The sequence below is a fragment of the Macaca fascicularis genome, chromosome 8 (genome assembly GCF_037993035.2).
Source record: "Macaca fascicularis isolate 582-1 chromosome 8, T2T-MFA8v1.1".
In the NCBI taxonomy this organism is placed as follows: Eukaryota; Metazoa; Chordata; class Mammalia; order Primates; family Cercopithecidae; genus Macaca; species Macaca fascicularis.
Genome location: NC_088382.1, coordinates 20,735,539 through 20,752,271, shown reverse-complemented (window position 1 = coordinate 20,752,271; position 16,733 = coordinate 20,735,539). Strand labels below are relative to the sequence as shown.

At 38.3% G+C, this 16,733-nt stretch overlaps 1 protein-coding gene across 15 annotated transcripts in view; it reads left to right on the top strand.

Annotated features, from left to right (window-relative positions):
- The window catches only part of MTUS1 (microtubule associated scaffold protein 1), a 114,203-nt gene that overhangs the window by 41,751 nt on the left and 55,719 nt on the right, over positions 1 to 16,733 (top strand). For 7 of the 15 annotated variants that reach the window (XR_012417110.1, XR_012417108.1, XR_012417107.1 and 4 more), the window contains 2 exons: positions 523 to 657; positions 3,184 to 3,222. The exons of 3 other annotated variants lie outside the window; for them this stretch is intronic. Coding sequence is in view for 8 of the 12 variants with exons in the window: in XM_065518931.2 (XP_065375003.1) it covers positions 523 to 657; positions 3,184 to 3,222 (174 nt within the window). In the remaining 4 variants the exon portion in view is untranslated. The remainder of the gene's footprint in view (positions 1 to 522; positions 658 to 3,183; positions 3,223 to 16,733) is intronic. 5 more of the 15 variants (XR_012417109.1, XM_074000343.1, XM_065518930.2 and 2 more) reach the window with 1 other exon arrangement.

Here is a 16,733-nt window from a genome sequence, read left to right as displayed (position 1 = left end):
TTTGCTTTGGAACAAACTTCCTTTGTTCAGGGCAGAAGTTGGCGTTTTAACTCCTTGTTGTAGCAGCGAGGATTTGAACCAGATCTCATCCTTATAGCTACCAAAGAGTCTGTATGTTACTGTTCTTGTGTCATTAACTAGCTGGCTGCGTGAATTCTTTCTTGTCCCCATGGAGATGGATGCTCTTTCTAGCTGCACCTGGGGCATTCTTGTTACATGGCATGAATGGCTGTATTATTTCTTTTCCAACTTTTGTCTGGAATGAAAGCTGAGCTAGACAAGATGCATAAACTTGGACCGTGCCCAGCTAACCAGGATGCGTGGTCACTCCGATTACAGCCTTTGTTTCGCATCCCTGAGGACACAAGCTACCTGTTATCCACACTGTATTCCCAGTGTTCAGTAATGACTGGCATGTCATAGGTGCTTATTGAGCATTTGTTGATTCAAGAACAAAGGAATAAATGTGGAAGTTTGAAACCGTATTTATAGGATAAAGTGTCCTTTTCTGTTTTGTTACAGCTGGTAATGCCGCTGTCATCAAATATGAGGAGAAACCTCCAAAACCAGCATTTCAAAATGGTTCCTCAGGATCCTTTTATTTGAAGCCTTTGGTATCCAGGGCTCATGTTCACTTGCTGAAAACTCCTCCAAAAGGTATGGTTCTCACTGTGGTTAGAAGAGGGAGGGCAAGACGCTTAAAGTCTTTGGCTTGTAGAAAGTTAAATTTTGACAGGTTTATAGTATATTTAACAATGATTAAAAATGTGTTGAGAAAGGAGATATAATACATTTTCACACTGAAGAAATCGTTGTTTTGAGAGTTGGTAGGTTCTGTAGTTAAAAATCACTACATGTAAATCAGCAGGCAGAACAAAGGTATAAGGTCAAAATAACAAAACTTGTGGAGTTAAATAATTCTAAACTAGTGCCGTAGAAGAGTGAGATAGAAAGGAGTAGAAATGCATGATGACTTTTCATCAGGGTAGAGGTTTTGTGTTTATTACTGTACTTGTGTCTTCATGTCTTTGGTCCAACACACTGTTCTTCCTCTAAATGTTGTTTATCTCTATTCCTTCTCATATCACTCACCCTGTATTTGCTGTGACTATTAAAAGTAATTTTCAGGTTTACAAAATATGTGGTATATACTTAATGTGCAATGTTTTCATGCAACTTTGTCTCAGTGGACCCAAAGCACATCAGGAGCCTTCTTTGTGCCACACGCAGTGACTCATGCCTGTAATCTCGGCACTTTGAGAGGCCAAGATGGGTGGACCACTTGAGGTCAGGAGCTCGAGACCAGCCGAGCCAACATGGCAAAACGCCATCTCTACCAAAAATACAAAATTAGCTGGGCATGGTGGTGTGTACCTGTAGTCCCAGCTACTCGGGAGGCTGAGGCACGAGAATTGCTTAAACCCAGGAGGCAGAGGTTGCAGTGAGCCGAAATCGCGCCACTGCGCTCCAGCCTGGGTGACAGAGCGAGACTCCATCTCAAAAAAAAAAAAAAAAAAAAAAGCCTTCTGTGTGCTTAGTGAACTGAAGCTTAACCGAAGCCTGAGAGAATAATTGTGAATGAGAAACTTGACCTGTAAAATGAGACCCACATTTATGTTAGAGAATTTGGAAAACACAGAAACAAAGAGTCTTCCTTAATTCTGTCAACCACCAATTGCTGTCACATTTCCTTCTGACTTTTTTCCTCGGAATGTGTGTGTTGTTTTGTTTTTATTCCAGCAAAACTGGGGTAATAATGAATACACTCTTCTGTATCTTGCTTTTTATTAAGTTAGTATATCATGAGAGCTTCTTCACTTTAAATGGCCGTGCAACAGTCCACTGTTGCCAAATTCTGTGGTTGCCCAGTTTAGTTTATGCTGGACAACTTCTGACTTTTACTGGGGTGTATTAATACTTAGATGAAACTCTTCAAATATGAGTCATAGTTCATTGTTTCAGATTCTGGTTACTTCTGAATGTCCCAAAAGGAGGAATTACTGGGTTAACCTGCCCGAAACTCTTTGGATTGTTAACATCTATTAGGAACTTTCTAAAAGGTGTTGCTTTGTCACAGTATCCTCATTAACGTGTGTCTCTGTGTGTGTTTAAAGGATCATATGGTAACTTGAGGCTGGTAAATGTATGTCAATACCTTTTCTTTGTACTGAATTGAAGAGAAAATAGGCATGAATTTTAGGAGTGGGTTGAATTCTTTGGTGTGCAGCAGGTAGTCATCTGTCTAGGGATTTAATCAAATTTCAGAGGCACCAGATGACCTCGTGCTGGGTTGACATCAGAATGGAAAACTGTGGTTTTTTATTGATGATGATAAAGCCCCATGATCCACACAGCAGTAACGAAGTTAATGCCGTGGAAGTTTGATACTAAAATGACTTTCAGAGGATGAGATTTCATAGACAGCTTTGTAGAACAGGAGACTCAGAATTCTAAAATGCCTCACTATGGAATTGATAGGTTCTTGTGTTGCAGTGGTTTTACTTGAGTGGGAATCAGTGCTTTCCTTTGATAACAGCCACATATTTTAAGAGATGATCATCTGTGTAAAATTTCAGATAGAATCTGGTAGCTGTTGTAACTAATCTGTAGATGATGATGTGCTGGAAACAACTATTTCATGTTAAGTAGAAGTGTGCATAGATTTTCGTGACTTACAGCCCTATTACCACTCCTGATTTTATATTGTATCAGTTTGGAGGAAAACGGATACAGTAATATTTCTATTTTTCTTCATAGCTGAATAGAAACGGGTAGTTTCAGAAAGCACACAGGAGTGACTGTCCTTCATCAAGTCTGGCCTCTGCTCTCCTGGCAGCAGAAGAGCATATGTGCACAGTCAGTGTGTGAATTCAGCACTGTTAAAACTTGAACTTCAGCTGTTCTTGACTGAAAAAACACTGGCTTTTCATATTAAAACTGATGCTATTTAATTTGTGGTGACGACTTGCATATCATTCTGAAACCTTTGGATGTTATGTGGAATATCATCTTATATTTAAAATGCGCTTGATAAAAGTTGGTTGAATCTCACTAATATTTCCCACCTGGAACCTGGAATTTAGAGATTGATTGTTTTTGAAAATAATTCTTATCAGCATGGTTTGTTTTTTTGTGATATGTCAAATAAACGTGTATATTTTACATGTTTCTTTTATATCTTAGGTCCTTCGAGAAAAAATTTATTTACAGCTCTTAATGCAGGTGAGTGACCACTTTATGGATGGGGATAAAAAGAATCTTTTTGTAAAGTTATGTTACTACAACTATTTACAGTGATTTTTTACTGGGGTGCTTATAAATAGAATTTCCAATTTGAAGTATAAACATGACTTTTTATGATGGGTCACATAGCATTAAAATACGGTAAGCATGATTGGCGTTCTGAATGGTAAAAGGACATTTTATTGCTAACAGTTAATTATAGTCTCTTAAAAACTGATTTTGTTAATGTGGTCTAAATGAGATGGAAAATGTACTTCTCCCAAGATAAATGCTAGTTTGAAATTGGATATTCCTTAATTGCTAAGTGGTCTCAAGATTTGGTTTTAGCACCTTTTCCCAGTTCAGCAGCCTATATTTTTATGTTCTTTTTTACACTTTCACTGGACTTACATTCCCAAGACAGCCTGCAGCCTCCGCTATTTGAACCACAGCTGAGAATCTAAAACTTTGTGTCTCTCAAGAAGCCATAAAAGGTTTCACAAAATATCTTCACTGCGATTCCTGTACTTTGGATGGATGGATGGATGGATGGATGGATGGATGGATGGACGGATGGACGGACAGACAGACAGACTGGTTGCAGTGACTCACACCTGTAATCCCAGCACTTTGGGAGGCCAAGGCGGGTGGATCACTTGAGGTCAGGAGTTCGAGACCAGCCTGGCCAATGTGGTGAAACCCCCATCTCTACTTAAAATACAAAAAAATTAGCCAGACGTGGTGGTACGCTCCTGGAGTCCCAGCTACTCAGGAGGCTGAGGCAGGATAATTGCTTGAACCTGGGAGGCAGAGGTTGCAGCGAACCTAGATTATGCCACTGCACTCCAGCCTGGGTGACACTGCAAGACCCTGTCTCCAAAAAAAAAAAAAAAAAAATAGATGGATTGATCTCTCTAGATAGATAGATAAGGTCTCCCATACACTGCCTACATTGTCTTATTTTGTATACAGTGATAAAACAGTTATGTGGCTTCTGAATCCCTGGCAGATTAGAACACCAAATCAGAAGAAATGAAGGTATAAGCATCGCTCATTTTCTTGAGCTTTGCCAATACTGTATTTTTCACGAGTCTACCAGCATCATTTTTCCCAACAGCAGTTGCTCACTTCATGTCTGTGTGTCACATTTTGGTAATTCTCACACTATTTCAAGCTTTTTCGTTATTATTATATCTGTTATGGTGATCTGCGATCGGTGATCTTTGATATTACTATTGCGATTGTTTCGGGACACCACAGACCATGCCCATGTAAGACAGCGAACCCAGCTGATGCGTGTGCATTTCGACTGCTCCATTGACTGGTCCCTCTTCCATCCCCTTCGCTCTCCTTGATCCTCCTTTTTCCCTGAGACACAATAATATTGAAAATAACTAATTAATAACCCTATAATGACCTGTAAATATTAAAGTGAAAGAAAAGTCGCATGTCTCTCACTTTAAATCGAAAGATAGAAATGATTAAGTTTAATGAGGAGGGCACATTGAAAGCCAAGATAGGCCAGAAGCCAGGTCTTTTGTGCCAAGCAGTTAGCCAAGTTGTAAATGAAAAGTTCTTGAAGAATATTAAAAGGGCTACTCTAGTGAACCCACAAATAAGAAAGCAAAACAGACTCCCGGCATAGAGAAAGTTTGAGAGATCTGACCAGAAGATTAAGCCAGCTGCAACTTTCGCTTTAGTCAAAGCCTAATCCAGGATGAGACCCTAACTCTCCTCAGTTGAAGACTGAGAGAGGTGAGGAAGCTGCAGAAAAAAAGTTGGAAGCTAGTAGAGGTTGGTTCATGAGGTTTAAAGTAACTCTTCATAACATGAAAGTACAAGGTGAAGTAGCAAGTTATTCAGAAGATCTAGCTGGGATCATTGATAAAGGTGGCTACACAAAACAACAGACTTTCAGTGTGGGTGAAACAGCTTCATATTGAAAGAAGATGCTGTTTAAGACTTGCACAGGTAGACAGGAGAAGTCAGTGCCTGGCTTCAGAGGACAAGCTGTCTTATTAGAAGCGAATGCATCTGGTAATTTTAAGTTGAAGCCGATGCTGACTTACCATTCTGAAAATTCTAGGGCACTTAAGAATTATGCTAAATCTACTCTGCCTGTGCTCTACAAATGAAACAGCAAAGCCTGGATGACAGCGTATTTGTTTACAGCCTGGTTTGCTGAATATTAAGCCCATTGTTAAGACCTACAACTCAGAAAGATATTTCTTTCAAAATATTACTTGTGACTGACAATGCACCTGTTCACCCAAGAACTCTGATGGAGATGTACAGGAAGATGAATGTTTTCACACTTGCTAACATAGCAGCCATTTTGCAGCCCACGGATCAGGGAGTAATTTTGACTTTCAGGTCTTACTATTTAAGAAGTACATTGTGTAAGACTGTAACTGCCGTAGATACCGATTCTTCTGATGGAACTGGGCAAAGTCAGTTGAAAACCTTCTGAAAAGGGTTTGCTCTTCTAGATGCCATTAAGAACATTCATGATTCATGGAAGGAGATCGAAGCACCAACTGAATAGGAGTTTGAAAGAAGTTGACCTGACCCTCATGGATGACTTTGAGGGGTTCAGTGCTTCAGTGGTGGAAGTCACTGCAGATGTGGTAGAAATAGGATGAGAACTAGAATGAGAAGTGAAGCCTACAGCTGTGACTGCATTGCTGTTGATCTCTGGTGAAATTTGAGCAGAATGAGGAATTGCTTCTTATGAATGAGCAAATAAAGTATCTTGTTGAGATGGAATCTACTCCTGATGAAGATGCTGTGAACATTGTTGAAATGACAAAGGAGTCAGAATATTCCATAAACTTAAAGCAGCGATGGGTTTGAGAGGATTGGCTCCAATTGTGAAAGACGTTCTGCTGTAGGTAAAATGCTATGAAACAGCATCACATGCTACAGAGAAATCTTTCATGAAAGAGTCAGTTGATGTTGCAAACTTCATTGCTGTCTTATTTTAAATTGCCATAGCCACCCAAACCTTCAGCAACCACCACCCTAATCATCAGTCAGCAGCCATCAGCACTGAGGCAAGACCTTCCGCCAGCAAAAGAATTCCTGCTTACTAAAAGCTCAGATGATCATCAGCATTTTTTTTTTTAGCAATGAAATATTTTTAAATTAAGGCATATTGTTTTTTAGACATAATGCTATTGCACACTTAGCAGACTATAGTGTAGTGTAAATATAAGTTTTACATGCACTGAGAAACCAGACAATTTTTGTGATTTGCCTTATTATGACATGTGTCTTATGGGGTGATCTGTATCTCCCAGGTATGCCTGTACTGTTACAGAATGTCGACTACAGTTTCTTTATACATTGTGAGTGTCAGGTGTTAAGGATGCAGTCCTGAGCGAAAAATGAGCAGGGGCCTTGTCTCTGGGGAGCTAACAGGATAGTAAAAGCAAACAAACAAACAAAAAACCTGCTCAAATAAACAGGAATCACACATGCACTAAGTTCTAGGAAGGAGGGCTGGCTTGTCCTAGAAGAGAGGTCCGGGATTGAAGGCTGTGATGTGAGGGAAACCTGGGCAGGAGGTATAAATTTCTGAGCCTCTTGTGCAAAGAAAATAGGGTGGATAACATTATATCATGAATAACAAATATCCTTGATGCCCCATCAGGTGTATTCAGTTTCCTCAGCATAATAAGCAGGGAAGTGTGGGGGAATTATCACAGAATTCTTAACCTTTTGTAGGCTCTTAAAGCTGGGAAGACAGCCATGCAGAATGATCTAAGTTCTAAAGATCCCCAGGATGCTCAATGTGAATATCTATGGCTACTAAAGCCTTTATAGTCTAAAAATGCAGAAGAAATTCTATGTTATGCACATTTAGGCTTTTATTTCAAGTTTCTGGTACATCCTAATATCTGGGGAAAAAAGATAGCTAATATTCTGTGGAATGGTTTTGTTTAAAATTTAGTTAACCATAATCAGAAAACTGGCTCAAATGGTAGCTCTGTGTTTAACACTTTAAGAAACCTCCAGGCTATTTTCCAAAGTGGCTGGACAATTTTATATCCTCACCAAGAGTGTAGGAAGAATCCCGTTTTTCCACATCCTTGTCAGCACTTGGCTTTGTCTGTCTTTTTTGTTAACAGCTATCCTACTGGGTATGAAGTGATGTCTCATTTCAATTTGCGTTCTGACAACCAGTGACATTGAGTGCCGCTTTGCATGCTTATTGGCCGTTTGTATATCTTCTTTGGAGAAGTGTCTATTCAAATCATTTGCCAATTTTAAACTGGATTTTTTTATCGAATTGTAGGAGTTCTTATATAGTCTGATATTAGACCCTTGTCAGAGTTATCATTTGCAAATATTTTCTCCCAGTTCTTGGGCTGTGTTTTCACTTTCTTGATAGTGTCCTTGGAAACACAAATGTTTTAAATTTTGACAAGGTCCAGTTTTATCAATTTTTTTTCTTTTGTTGCTTCTGCTTTTGGTATTGTATCTCAGAAACAGTTGCCTCATCCAGGGTTGTGAAGATTTATGCCTGTGTTTTCTTTTAAGATTTTTTTTGCTATTCTAGCTGTTACATTTCGGTTTCTGATTCATTTTGAGTTATATTTTTATATGGTATGAGGTAGAAAGTCTAATTGTTTTTCGCACATGGACATCCAGGTGTTGAAAACATTATTCTTTCCCCCATTGATACGCCTTGGCACCTTTGTTAAAAATAATTGGTTAAGAATGTGAGAGTTTATTTCTGGTTTCTAAGTTGTGTTATTTGCGTGTATACGTCTACCTTTGCCAGTACTACACTGTCTTGATTAGTAAGTTTTGAAATCAGGATGTGAGTCATTCAACGTTTTTCTTTTATTTCAAGATCGTTATGGCTATTCTGGGTCTCTTGATTTTCTGTATGAATTTTAGGATCAGCTTTTGTCAATCTCTGTAATGAAGTCACGTGAGATTTTAGGAACATAATAAATCGAATACTAATTCTAATTATTCCTGTTACATTGAATCTGTATATGACTCTGTAGAGTATATAGAATGTATTCTAAGGGGTCAACATTGCATTTAATCTAGTTTGTGTGGTACGCCTGTGTATTTTCCCAAAACCATAAGCATGACTTTCCCTGGTTCTTCTTCTTGATGGTTAGTTATTATCATGACTTAAGACTAACCTGGTATTATGAGGAGCCTAGTGAGAAGTTACTTTGTGGACAGAGGACCACAACAAAGTGTGTTCACTTTGGAAGGACAACTTTGATGCTGAAAAATGTTGTCCAGACAGTCAGTGACTTTGGATGGATCATTGAACCTCTTTGATAATAGTTTTCTATGTAACTGAAAGGGCAGATTTCTAGATTTCTCCCCACTGTGATATTCTGTGACTGCAGATCACCTTGACTTTTTTCATATTCTGCTGGAAATTAGTCATATTTTAGCTGATATAGAAGACATTGCCTCCACACATAGACGTGTTCCTCTGAGTGTTAAATTTTTAATTGCTCTACTATGGCTTTGAGGTATTTTTATTTTAAAGCAGTAAATAGTGGTGGAGATTACAGTTGAGTTGACCAACTTCGTATTCCTTAGTTCTAGTAACATAGTCACTTTTAATTATAGCAGTTTGCCACACTTCAAAAAGTTTAGCATGTAGTTTAGGAATCACCCTTTAGCTTTTTTAAATTTGTGATTTTAAATGAAATTTAGATAAGTTTATATCCTGCTTTGTCATTTAATATATAGTAATCACTTTTACATTTAGCAGATACAGTAACATTTAACTACTTTTGAATATTTTTATTGCTTCTGTATCACATTCATACATGATTCTATGTTGAACATCTGTACAATTAGCACTTTCAACTTTGGGGGAAATTTCTTGTGATAGATTCTTAGAAGTAGTATCAGGAAATCAAAATATGTACCTGTTTACAGTCACTTCACTCAAATAGCCAAATTGTTTTCCAAAAGCTTCATGTCAGTTTATACCGTGGTTGACATAAAAGACAGCTGGCTTCATCATACCTTGGTCAGCATTGGATATTATTTTTAAATTTTTTTGACTAACATAATAGTTTAAAATGTTATGTCATTGTTTTAGCTTGACCTTTATCAATTAAAGAAATTTCATTATCTCATAAGACAATGTAGAAGAGCAGGAGGAGAACGAACTTTTAAGGCACAGGATATTGGTTTAAACCTTGGTCCTGCCACTTTCTATTTGTGTCCTGACCTTGGGCTAGTTGCTAAGCCTCTCCAAGTCTCAAATTTCTCATTTGGAAACATGGGAATATTGGGGGAATGATTCCCAGAAAGGGAATAATTTGACATCATAGAATTGTTTTATAAAAGGTTCTCAAATAATAGTTGATTCAGCTGCTAGGAACGGTAACGATGATGATCTTTTACATTGTTTTTATAATTCTAGTGGCTTATTTTTAGAGTTCTTTTCCAGGAAGTTGTATTATTTTAAATCCGTAAAGCAAGCAGGAGAGACTACGTAAAGTCAAGAACCAACCTCTTGGGGTCTAACCGTTGCAATTTATTTAAAGGTTATGATGCTACGGGATTCTAGTTGACATTGACTCTAAAAAAAATCTGGGCTTACTGTAGATAAGGAAGATGTCACACATACCACAGCATACTATTATTACTTTGGTTCTGCCACACACTAAAGCCATTGGGATACCAGAGCTGTATTTATCCAGCACCCTGCTTGTTTTACACAAGATCATCAGTCTCAGGTGCCAGGGTGTCTGCCTTGGAAGGTAGAAAATGCACTGTTCCTTCCACAGTTACTTAGTAAAGACAGCACAGGAGAACAGGGCGGCTTTCTTGCCTTCTTTGGCCAAGTGCTAGGAAGTGGTTGCAAGCTGCAAGCCTGCTGATGAGGTGATGCCAAGGGTGCCAGGGTTTCTTCTGGTGAGAGCAGAGAGAAGGCTGTTTTTCACTGTTGTTTTATGATTATCGTAACTCTCCCCTTATACTTAAAAAGCAGTTGCTCTTTTGATATGGGATACGTTTGCTGTTTCCAGTTGGTGTTGGGGTTGGGAGAAGTGGATCCTTTAGTAAATCGTCTTGAGACAGTGGCTACCTTTTTAGCAGGAGCTAGATCTTTTTCATATATATGCAAAGTATTCCAGATAAATTAGTTTTAAACACACAAAGTAATTAAAACACTAAGAATATGGACTTAAGTAGAAAAGATCTTTCCAGGAACACTAGTATAATAGAAATGATTAATAATTAGAACAACAAAAGCTTTAAAAAACCTTAGAAACAGGCCGTGTGTAGTGGCTTATGCTTGTAATCCCAACACTTTAGGAGTCAAAGACAGGTGGATTGTTTGAGGCCAGGAGTTCAAGACCAGCCTGGGCAACGTAGCGACACCCCATGTCTACCAAAAATACAAAAAATTAGCTGCGCGTGGTGGCACGCACTTGTAGTCCCAGCACTCAGAAGCCTGAGGCAGAAGAATCGTTGAACACAGGAGGCAGAGGTTGCAGTGAGCTGAGATTGCACCATGGCACTCCAGCCTGGATGACAGAGTGAGACTCTGTCTCAGAAAAATTAAAAAATGAGAATAAAAACCATAGAAACAGTATTTATAAGCAAAGAACAAACTGAGATAATATTAGCACATACTCTTTGTAGAGCTCTGTCAAATCAGCAAGAGAAAGACAACTCTATAATAGAGGCTAAATGGACATACCACCCAAAGAGATCTACAGATTCAATGCAACCCCTATCAAAATCCCAGTGTCATTTTTTTTTTTTTTACAGAAATAGAAAAGCAATTCCAAAATTCATATAGAATGACAAAGGACTGCAAATAGCCAAAACAATCTTGACAAAGAACAAAGCTGGAGGCATCATAGTTCCTGATTTCAAAGTATATTACAACACACAGTAATTAAAACAGTATGGAACTGGCATAAAGACAGAAACATAGACTGATGAAATAAAATAGTCCAGAAATAAATCCATGCGTATATGGTCAGCTAATCTTCAACAAACATGCCAAGAATACACAATAGGAAAAGGATAGTCGCTTTGTAAATGGTACTGGGAAAACTGGTCATCCACAAGCAAAATAATGAAATCGGACCCTTATCTCACACAGTACACAAAAATCAACTCGAGATGGATTAAAAACTTAAATATAAGATCTGAAAGTGTAAAACACCTCAAAGAACACATGGGACAAAACTTCATGAGATTTTTCTTGGTATGACACCAAAAGCCCAGGTAATAAAAGCAAAAATAAGCAGGTGGGAGTACATAAAATAAAAATCTGCAGAGCAAAGCAATCATTTAATAGCATGAAAAGGCAGCTTATGAGATAAGAGAAAATATTTGCAAACCATACATCTGATAAGGGGTTATTTACCAAAATAATTGAAATCAAGATGTTGAAGAGATATTTGCATTCCCATGGTCTATTGGGGGAACCCGCCCCCTGTATTTCTATTTTCCTGAAGTGGCAGCTGGTCTGAGAAATAAAGAGAAAGAGTACAAAGAGGGGAATTTTACAGCTAGGTCACTGGGGGTAACATCACATACCGGTAAGTCCTGAGCCGCAAAACCAGCAAGTTTTTATTAGGGATTTCAAAAGGGGAGGGGATAATGAACAAAGAGTAGGTCACAAAGATCACATGCTTCAAAGGGCAGAAGGCAGAGCAGAGATCACATGCTTCTGAGGAAACAGGACCAGAGCACAACCAGAAACTCCTGATAAGGGTCTGTGTTCAGCGGTGCACGTATTGTCTTGATAAACATCTTAACAGAAAATGGGGTTTGGGAGCAGAGAACCTGTCTGACCACAAATTTACCAGGGCAGAGATTTTTCCCCACCCTAGTAAGACTGAGGGTACTGCAGGAGACCAGGGCATAGCTCAGTCCTTATCTCAACCACATAGGACACTCCCAGAGCGACCATTTATAGACCTCCCCCCAGGAATGCAGTTCTTTTCCTGGGGTCTTAATATTATATTCCTTGCTAGGAAAAGAATTTAGCAATATCTCTCCTCCTTGCATGTCTGTTTATAGGCTCCCTGCAAGAAGACAAATATGGCTCTGTTCTGCCCGACCCCACAGGCAGTCAGACCTTATGGTTGTCTTCCCTTGTTCCCTAAAATCGCTGTTACTCTGTTTATTTTCAAGGTGCACTGATTTCATATTGTTCAAACACACGTTTTACAATCAGTTTGTTCAGTTAACGCAATCATCACAGGGTCTTGAGGTGACATACATCCTCAGCTTACAAAGATAACTGGATTAAGAGATTAAAGTAAGACAGGTGTAAGAAATTATAAGAGTATTATTAGGGAAGTGGTAAATGTCCATGAAATCTTCACAATTTATGTCTCCTCTGCTGCGGCTCAAGCCGGCCCCTCCATTCAGAGTCCCTGACTTCCCACAACAGTGGACATTGCCACATTATGATAGCCAGGATGTGGGAACAACCTAAATGTCCATAGGGTAAAGCAAATATGGCATATATGTGCAATGGAGTATTATGCAGCCCCTAAAAAGAAAGTCCTGCCATATGCAATGATACAGATAAAGCTGGAGGACACCATGCTAAATGAAATAAGCCAGTCATGGGGCAAATACTGTATGATTCTACTTATAGGAGGCATCTAACATAGTCAAAGTCAGAAGCAGAGTAGAATGGTGGTTGCCGGGGAATGGGAACTTACTGTTCAATGGTACAAGGTTTGTTATGCAAGGGCAAAAAAGTTTTCAAGATATTTGTTACAGCATTGTGCCTATAGTTAACAATATTGTATTGTTCCCTTAAAATTTTATTGTGAAGGTAGATCTCATATTAAGTGATCTTGCCACAATTTTAAAAAACTAAACAAAAAGAAAGGGAAAAATAAGTGGATGGACAGAAAAAAAGAAATGTATGAAGGACTAAGGAATATATGAAAAATGTTTACCAAATATGAGTTAAAATAACGTGCTCTCAGTTCTTGCTTATTTCTTAATGCTAGTACCTGGTACTGGCAAAGAGTAAGAAACAGCACTCACATGTACAGCTCCTTAAGTGTGAATTACAGCAGCTGCAGCAGAGAGCAAACACCTTCTACCCAGGAATTCTGTTTTTCAGAATTGGGTCTAGGAAAATAATTCATTTACTTATTTACTGCTTTTCAGAATTATTTACAATGGGGGAGAATTGGAAACAACCTATATACCTTATAGGAAATAAGTTCGTTGACATTTTAAAGATTTTTTGAAGCCATTAAAATAACAATATAAAGGCTTATTTAATCCCATGGAAAGATAAGTGAAATTTTTAAGTTTAATAAGTTTATTAAGCTTATAGTAAGTTTAAAAACAAATTGCAGAGCAGTCTGATGTGTAAGTAATTTAAATTAAAAAAAAAAAATTCTTGCTGGGTGCGGTGGCTCACGCCTGTAATCCCAGCACTGTGGGATGCCAAGGTGGGCATATCATGAGGTCAGGAGATTGAGACCATCCTGGCTAACATGGTGAAACCCCGTCTCTACTAAAAATACAAAAAAAAAAAGAATTAACCGGGCGTGGTGGCGGGTACCTGTAGTCCCAGCTACTCGGGAGGCTGAGGCAGGAGAATGGCGTGAACCCGGGAGGCGGAGCTTGCAGTGAGCCGAGATCGCGCCACTGCACTCCAGCCTGGGGCACAGAGCAAGACTCCGTCTAAAAAAAAAAAAATCTACAATGAACATATGGTTTTTGTTTTTTAAAAACAAACATTGTACATGAATTCAAAGGATTACTGCTTTTAATTTAAACTCTTATTTTGCTTATTGCAAAATAAAAGGCAATATCACTGTTCTTTGAGAGCTTATCAATGGAAATTGATCAGTGGTTGGAAGTTGATTGTTTTTCTAATTGCTTTGTGTTAATTTTTTGATAATTACAATATATCTTCGTACCGAGGAAGAGGATAGTGTGGAAAAATTGGGCCTTAAGTTGAAGTTTATACAACTGGAATAGAGAATTGAACTTATTACATTAAAGACTATGAGGAGTAAAATGAAGAAAATGTTGCAGTTAATGCTGTGTTAGGAAAAGTAAGGAAATAAATATTAAGATTAATGTTCCATATTAGGCTAAAGAAGACTGATTGGATAGAGATGCTTGAATCTCTGAACAAGCCACTTGGTTTAAATTTTAATCTTCCTCATTCTTTATGATAATTAACAATAACAGACAAATTGAGTGCATTTTGTAGCATCTAAGCATACTATACAGATTATGCTAGAATCTTGTCTAGAATCATGACATTGTTTTCTAAATCCCTGATTTAAAAAACCACATTTCTATGTAGCTTTCGGTGGAATTTCTATGTGTTTGAATATACTGTGATATTACAACATATTGACTTACCAAACATTTTGTATCATCATCTTTTGTTATTTAAGCCTTAGTATAGACTTTACACATCATTTATTTTTCTTTGTGTCATTATGAAAACTTGGGTCATTTTGTAAGCTTTCTATAAAATTATTCTAACACTTAAATTTCTTAATTTTTTTCTGGCTCCAGGATTTTTGAAAAAAAAGGAAAATACAAACACATATAATAAAGAAAAATAGAAGTCTTGCCTCTTCCACCTCCCAGAGCATTGCTGACATTTTGGCATGTTTGCTCCAATATACTTTATCCTTTTTGTTTGAAGTTGAGATCCTACATTGCATAAAATTTTAAATCATGGTTTTGTTTTCCACTGACATCCTAACACAGGCTCTGCTTCATAGAGACTCATCTTTTTTTTTTTTTTTTTTTTCTGTGAAGAGGAGTTTTGCTCTTGTTGCCCAGCCTGGAGTGCAGTAGTGCAATCTCTGCTCATTGCAACCTCCATCTCCTGGATTCAAGCGGTTCTTACCTTGTCATCATGCCCAGCTAATTTTTTATATTTTTAGTAGAGACGGGGTTTCACCATGTTGGCCAGGCTGGTCTTGAACTCCTGACCTCAGGTGATCCCACCCGCCTTGGCCTTGCAAAGTGCTGAGATTACAGGCATGTAATCTCACCACCACACCCAGCTCATAAAGACTCATAGCTAACGTTTTACCAACTACAAAGTGTTCTACCTTAGGCACTAAAATTTCCTTATTTTTTCCTCTCTTGTCCTCAAGTGATGCCTATCTTTTCCTCTTAAATTAAGACTTTTAAAAATAACAAAGACACTTTTTTTTAGTTTCTTCTCTTACATTCGTTCTATTTCAGAAAATACAGAGTGCCTAAGTGGTAACAGACGATCAAATAATCAAAGAATTTTTTTGAACCAGTTTTTTTTATCTTGGCCCCTCCCAGAGGCATATATAGTATAAAAATAGTTGTGACCTGAAAGTACTTGCTTATCCGGTTACTTAAATGAGCAAACATAAAGTGTGTAAGAGAGTGCTTGGAGCAGTAGATTGTTAAGTGATGGCCATTCGTGTTTAGGGATTGCCAGGGCAGCTCCCTTGCTTTGGTGCACTTGTGCTGCATGGCCACCAGGAGGCAGATTATGTTTGGGAAAGAATCGAAACCTAGTTTGTGTAGTTCTGTCATGTATCTAATACACCTTGCTATGTTTGTGTGTGTATTTCACTGTACAAATGAGTGACTTTTGGCTTTTCCTCCTCACTGGCACTGTTTTCGTTTATTCCTGCAGCTTCTTACTCTGCTGTTAAGAGATACCATTAACAACGTTTATTTTTAATATGTGTGGTTATAGCTTAATGTAATTCAAGTAAAAATGTTAATGAATGTGATTAATTGGTGATTAGATTGCTAATTTCTTCTTTTAGGGAGTCTAAAGAACTTCCCTTTTAACAAGGATAATTTAAGGCCAGGCGCGGCAGCCCACGCCTGTAATCCCAGCACTTTGGAGGCCGAGGTGTGTGGATCACCTGAGGTCAGGAGTTCAAGACCAGCCTGGCCAACATGGTGAAACCCCGTCTCTACTAAACATACAAAAATCAGCCAGGCATGGTGGCGGGCACCTGTAATCCCATCTACTTGGGAGACTGAGGCAGGATAATCACTTGAACCCGGCAGGTGGAGGTTGTAGTGAGCAGAAACCGTGCCGTTGCACTCCAGCCTGGGCAACAAGAGTGAAACTCCATCTGAAAAAAAAGAAAAAGGATAATTTAGAATTTACTATTACTGAATAAACAACAGACACAACCAAAATAAAGAAAGGACGCCTCCTACTGTATGGAGTGGTGGCATATCTGTTTTTAATCATATCAAAATTTGACTCCGTTCTTCTATTTATGTTTTTAATGCTGACTGATTTCTTGGTTTTTACAAGGTTTTGGGGGGTAGAGGAAAAGGTTCTGGTATATTTTTAGTATGTAGAATCTGGAAGGAAAAGGTGTTTAGGTTTTTTAATAATAAACCGGGATAAAGTAAAAGGCAACCCCTAAAAGCAGCTTGCCTTGACTTTAGTTCCTTGATCATTTGGCTTCAGTTGCCATGGTGCAGTGTATTTAGCGGGTTTTCCGTCAGTGTATGAACTAGGTGTATCTTTCTCACAGGAG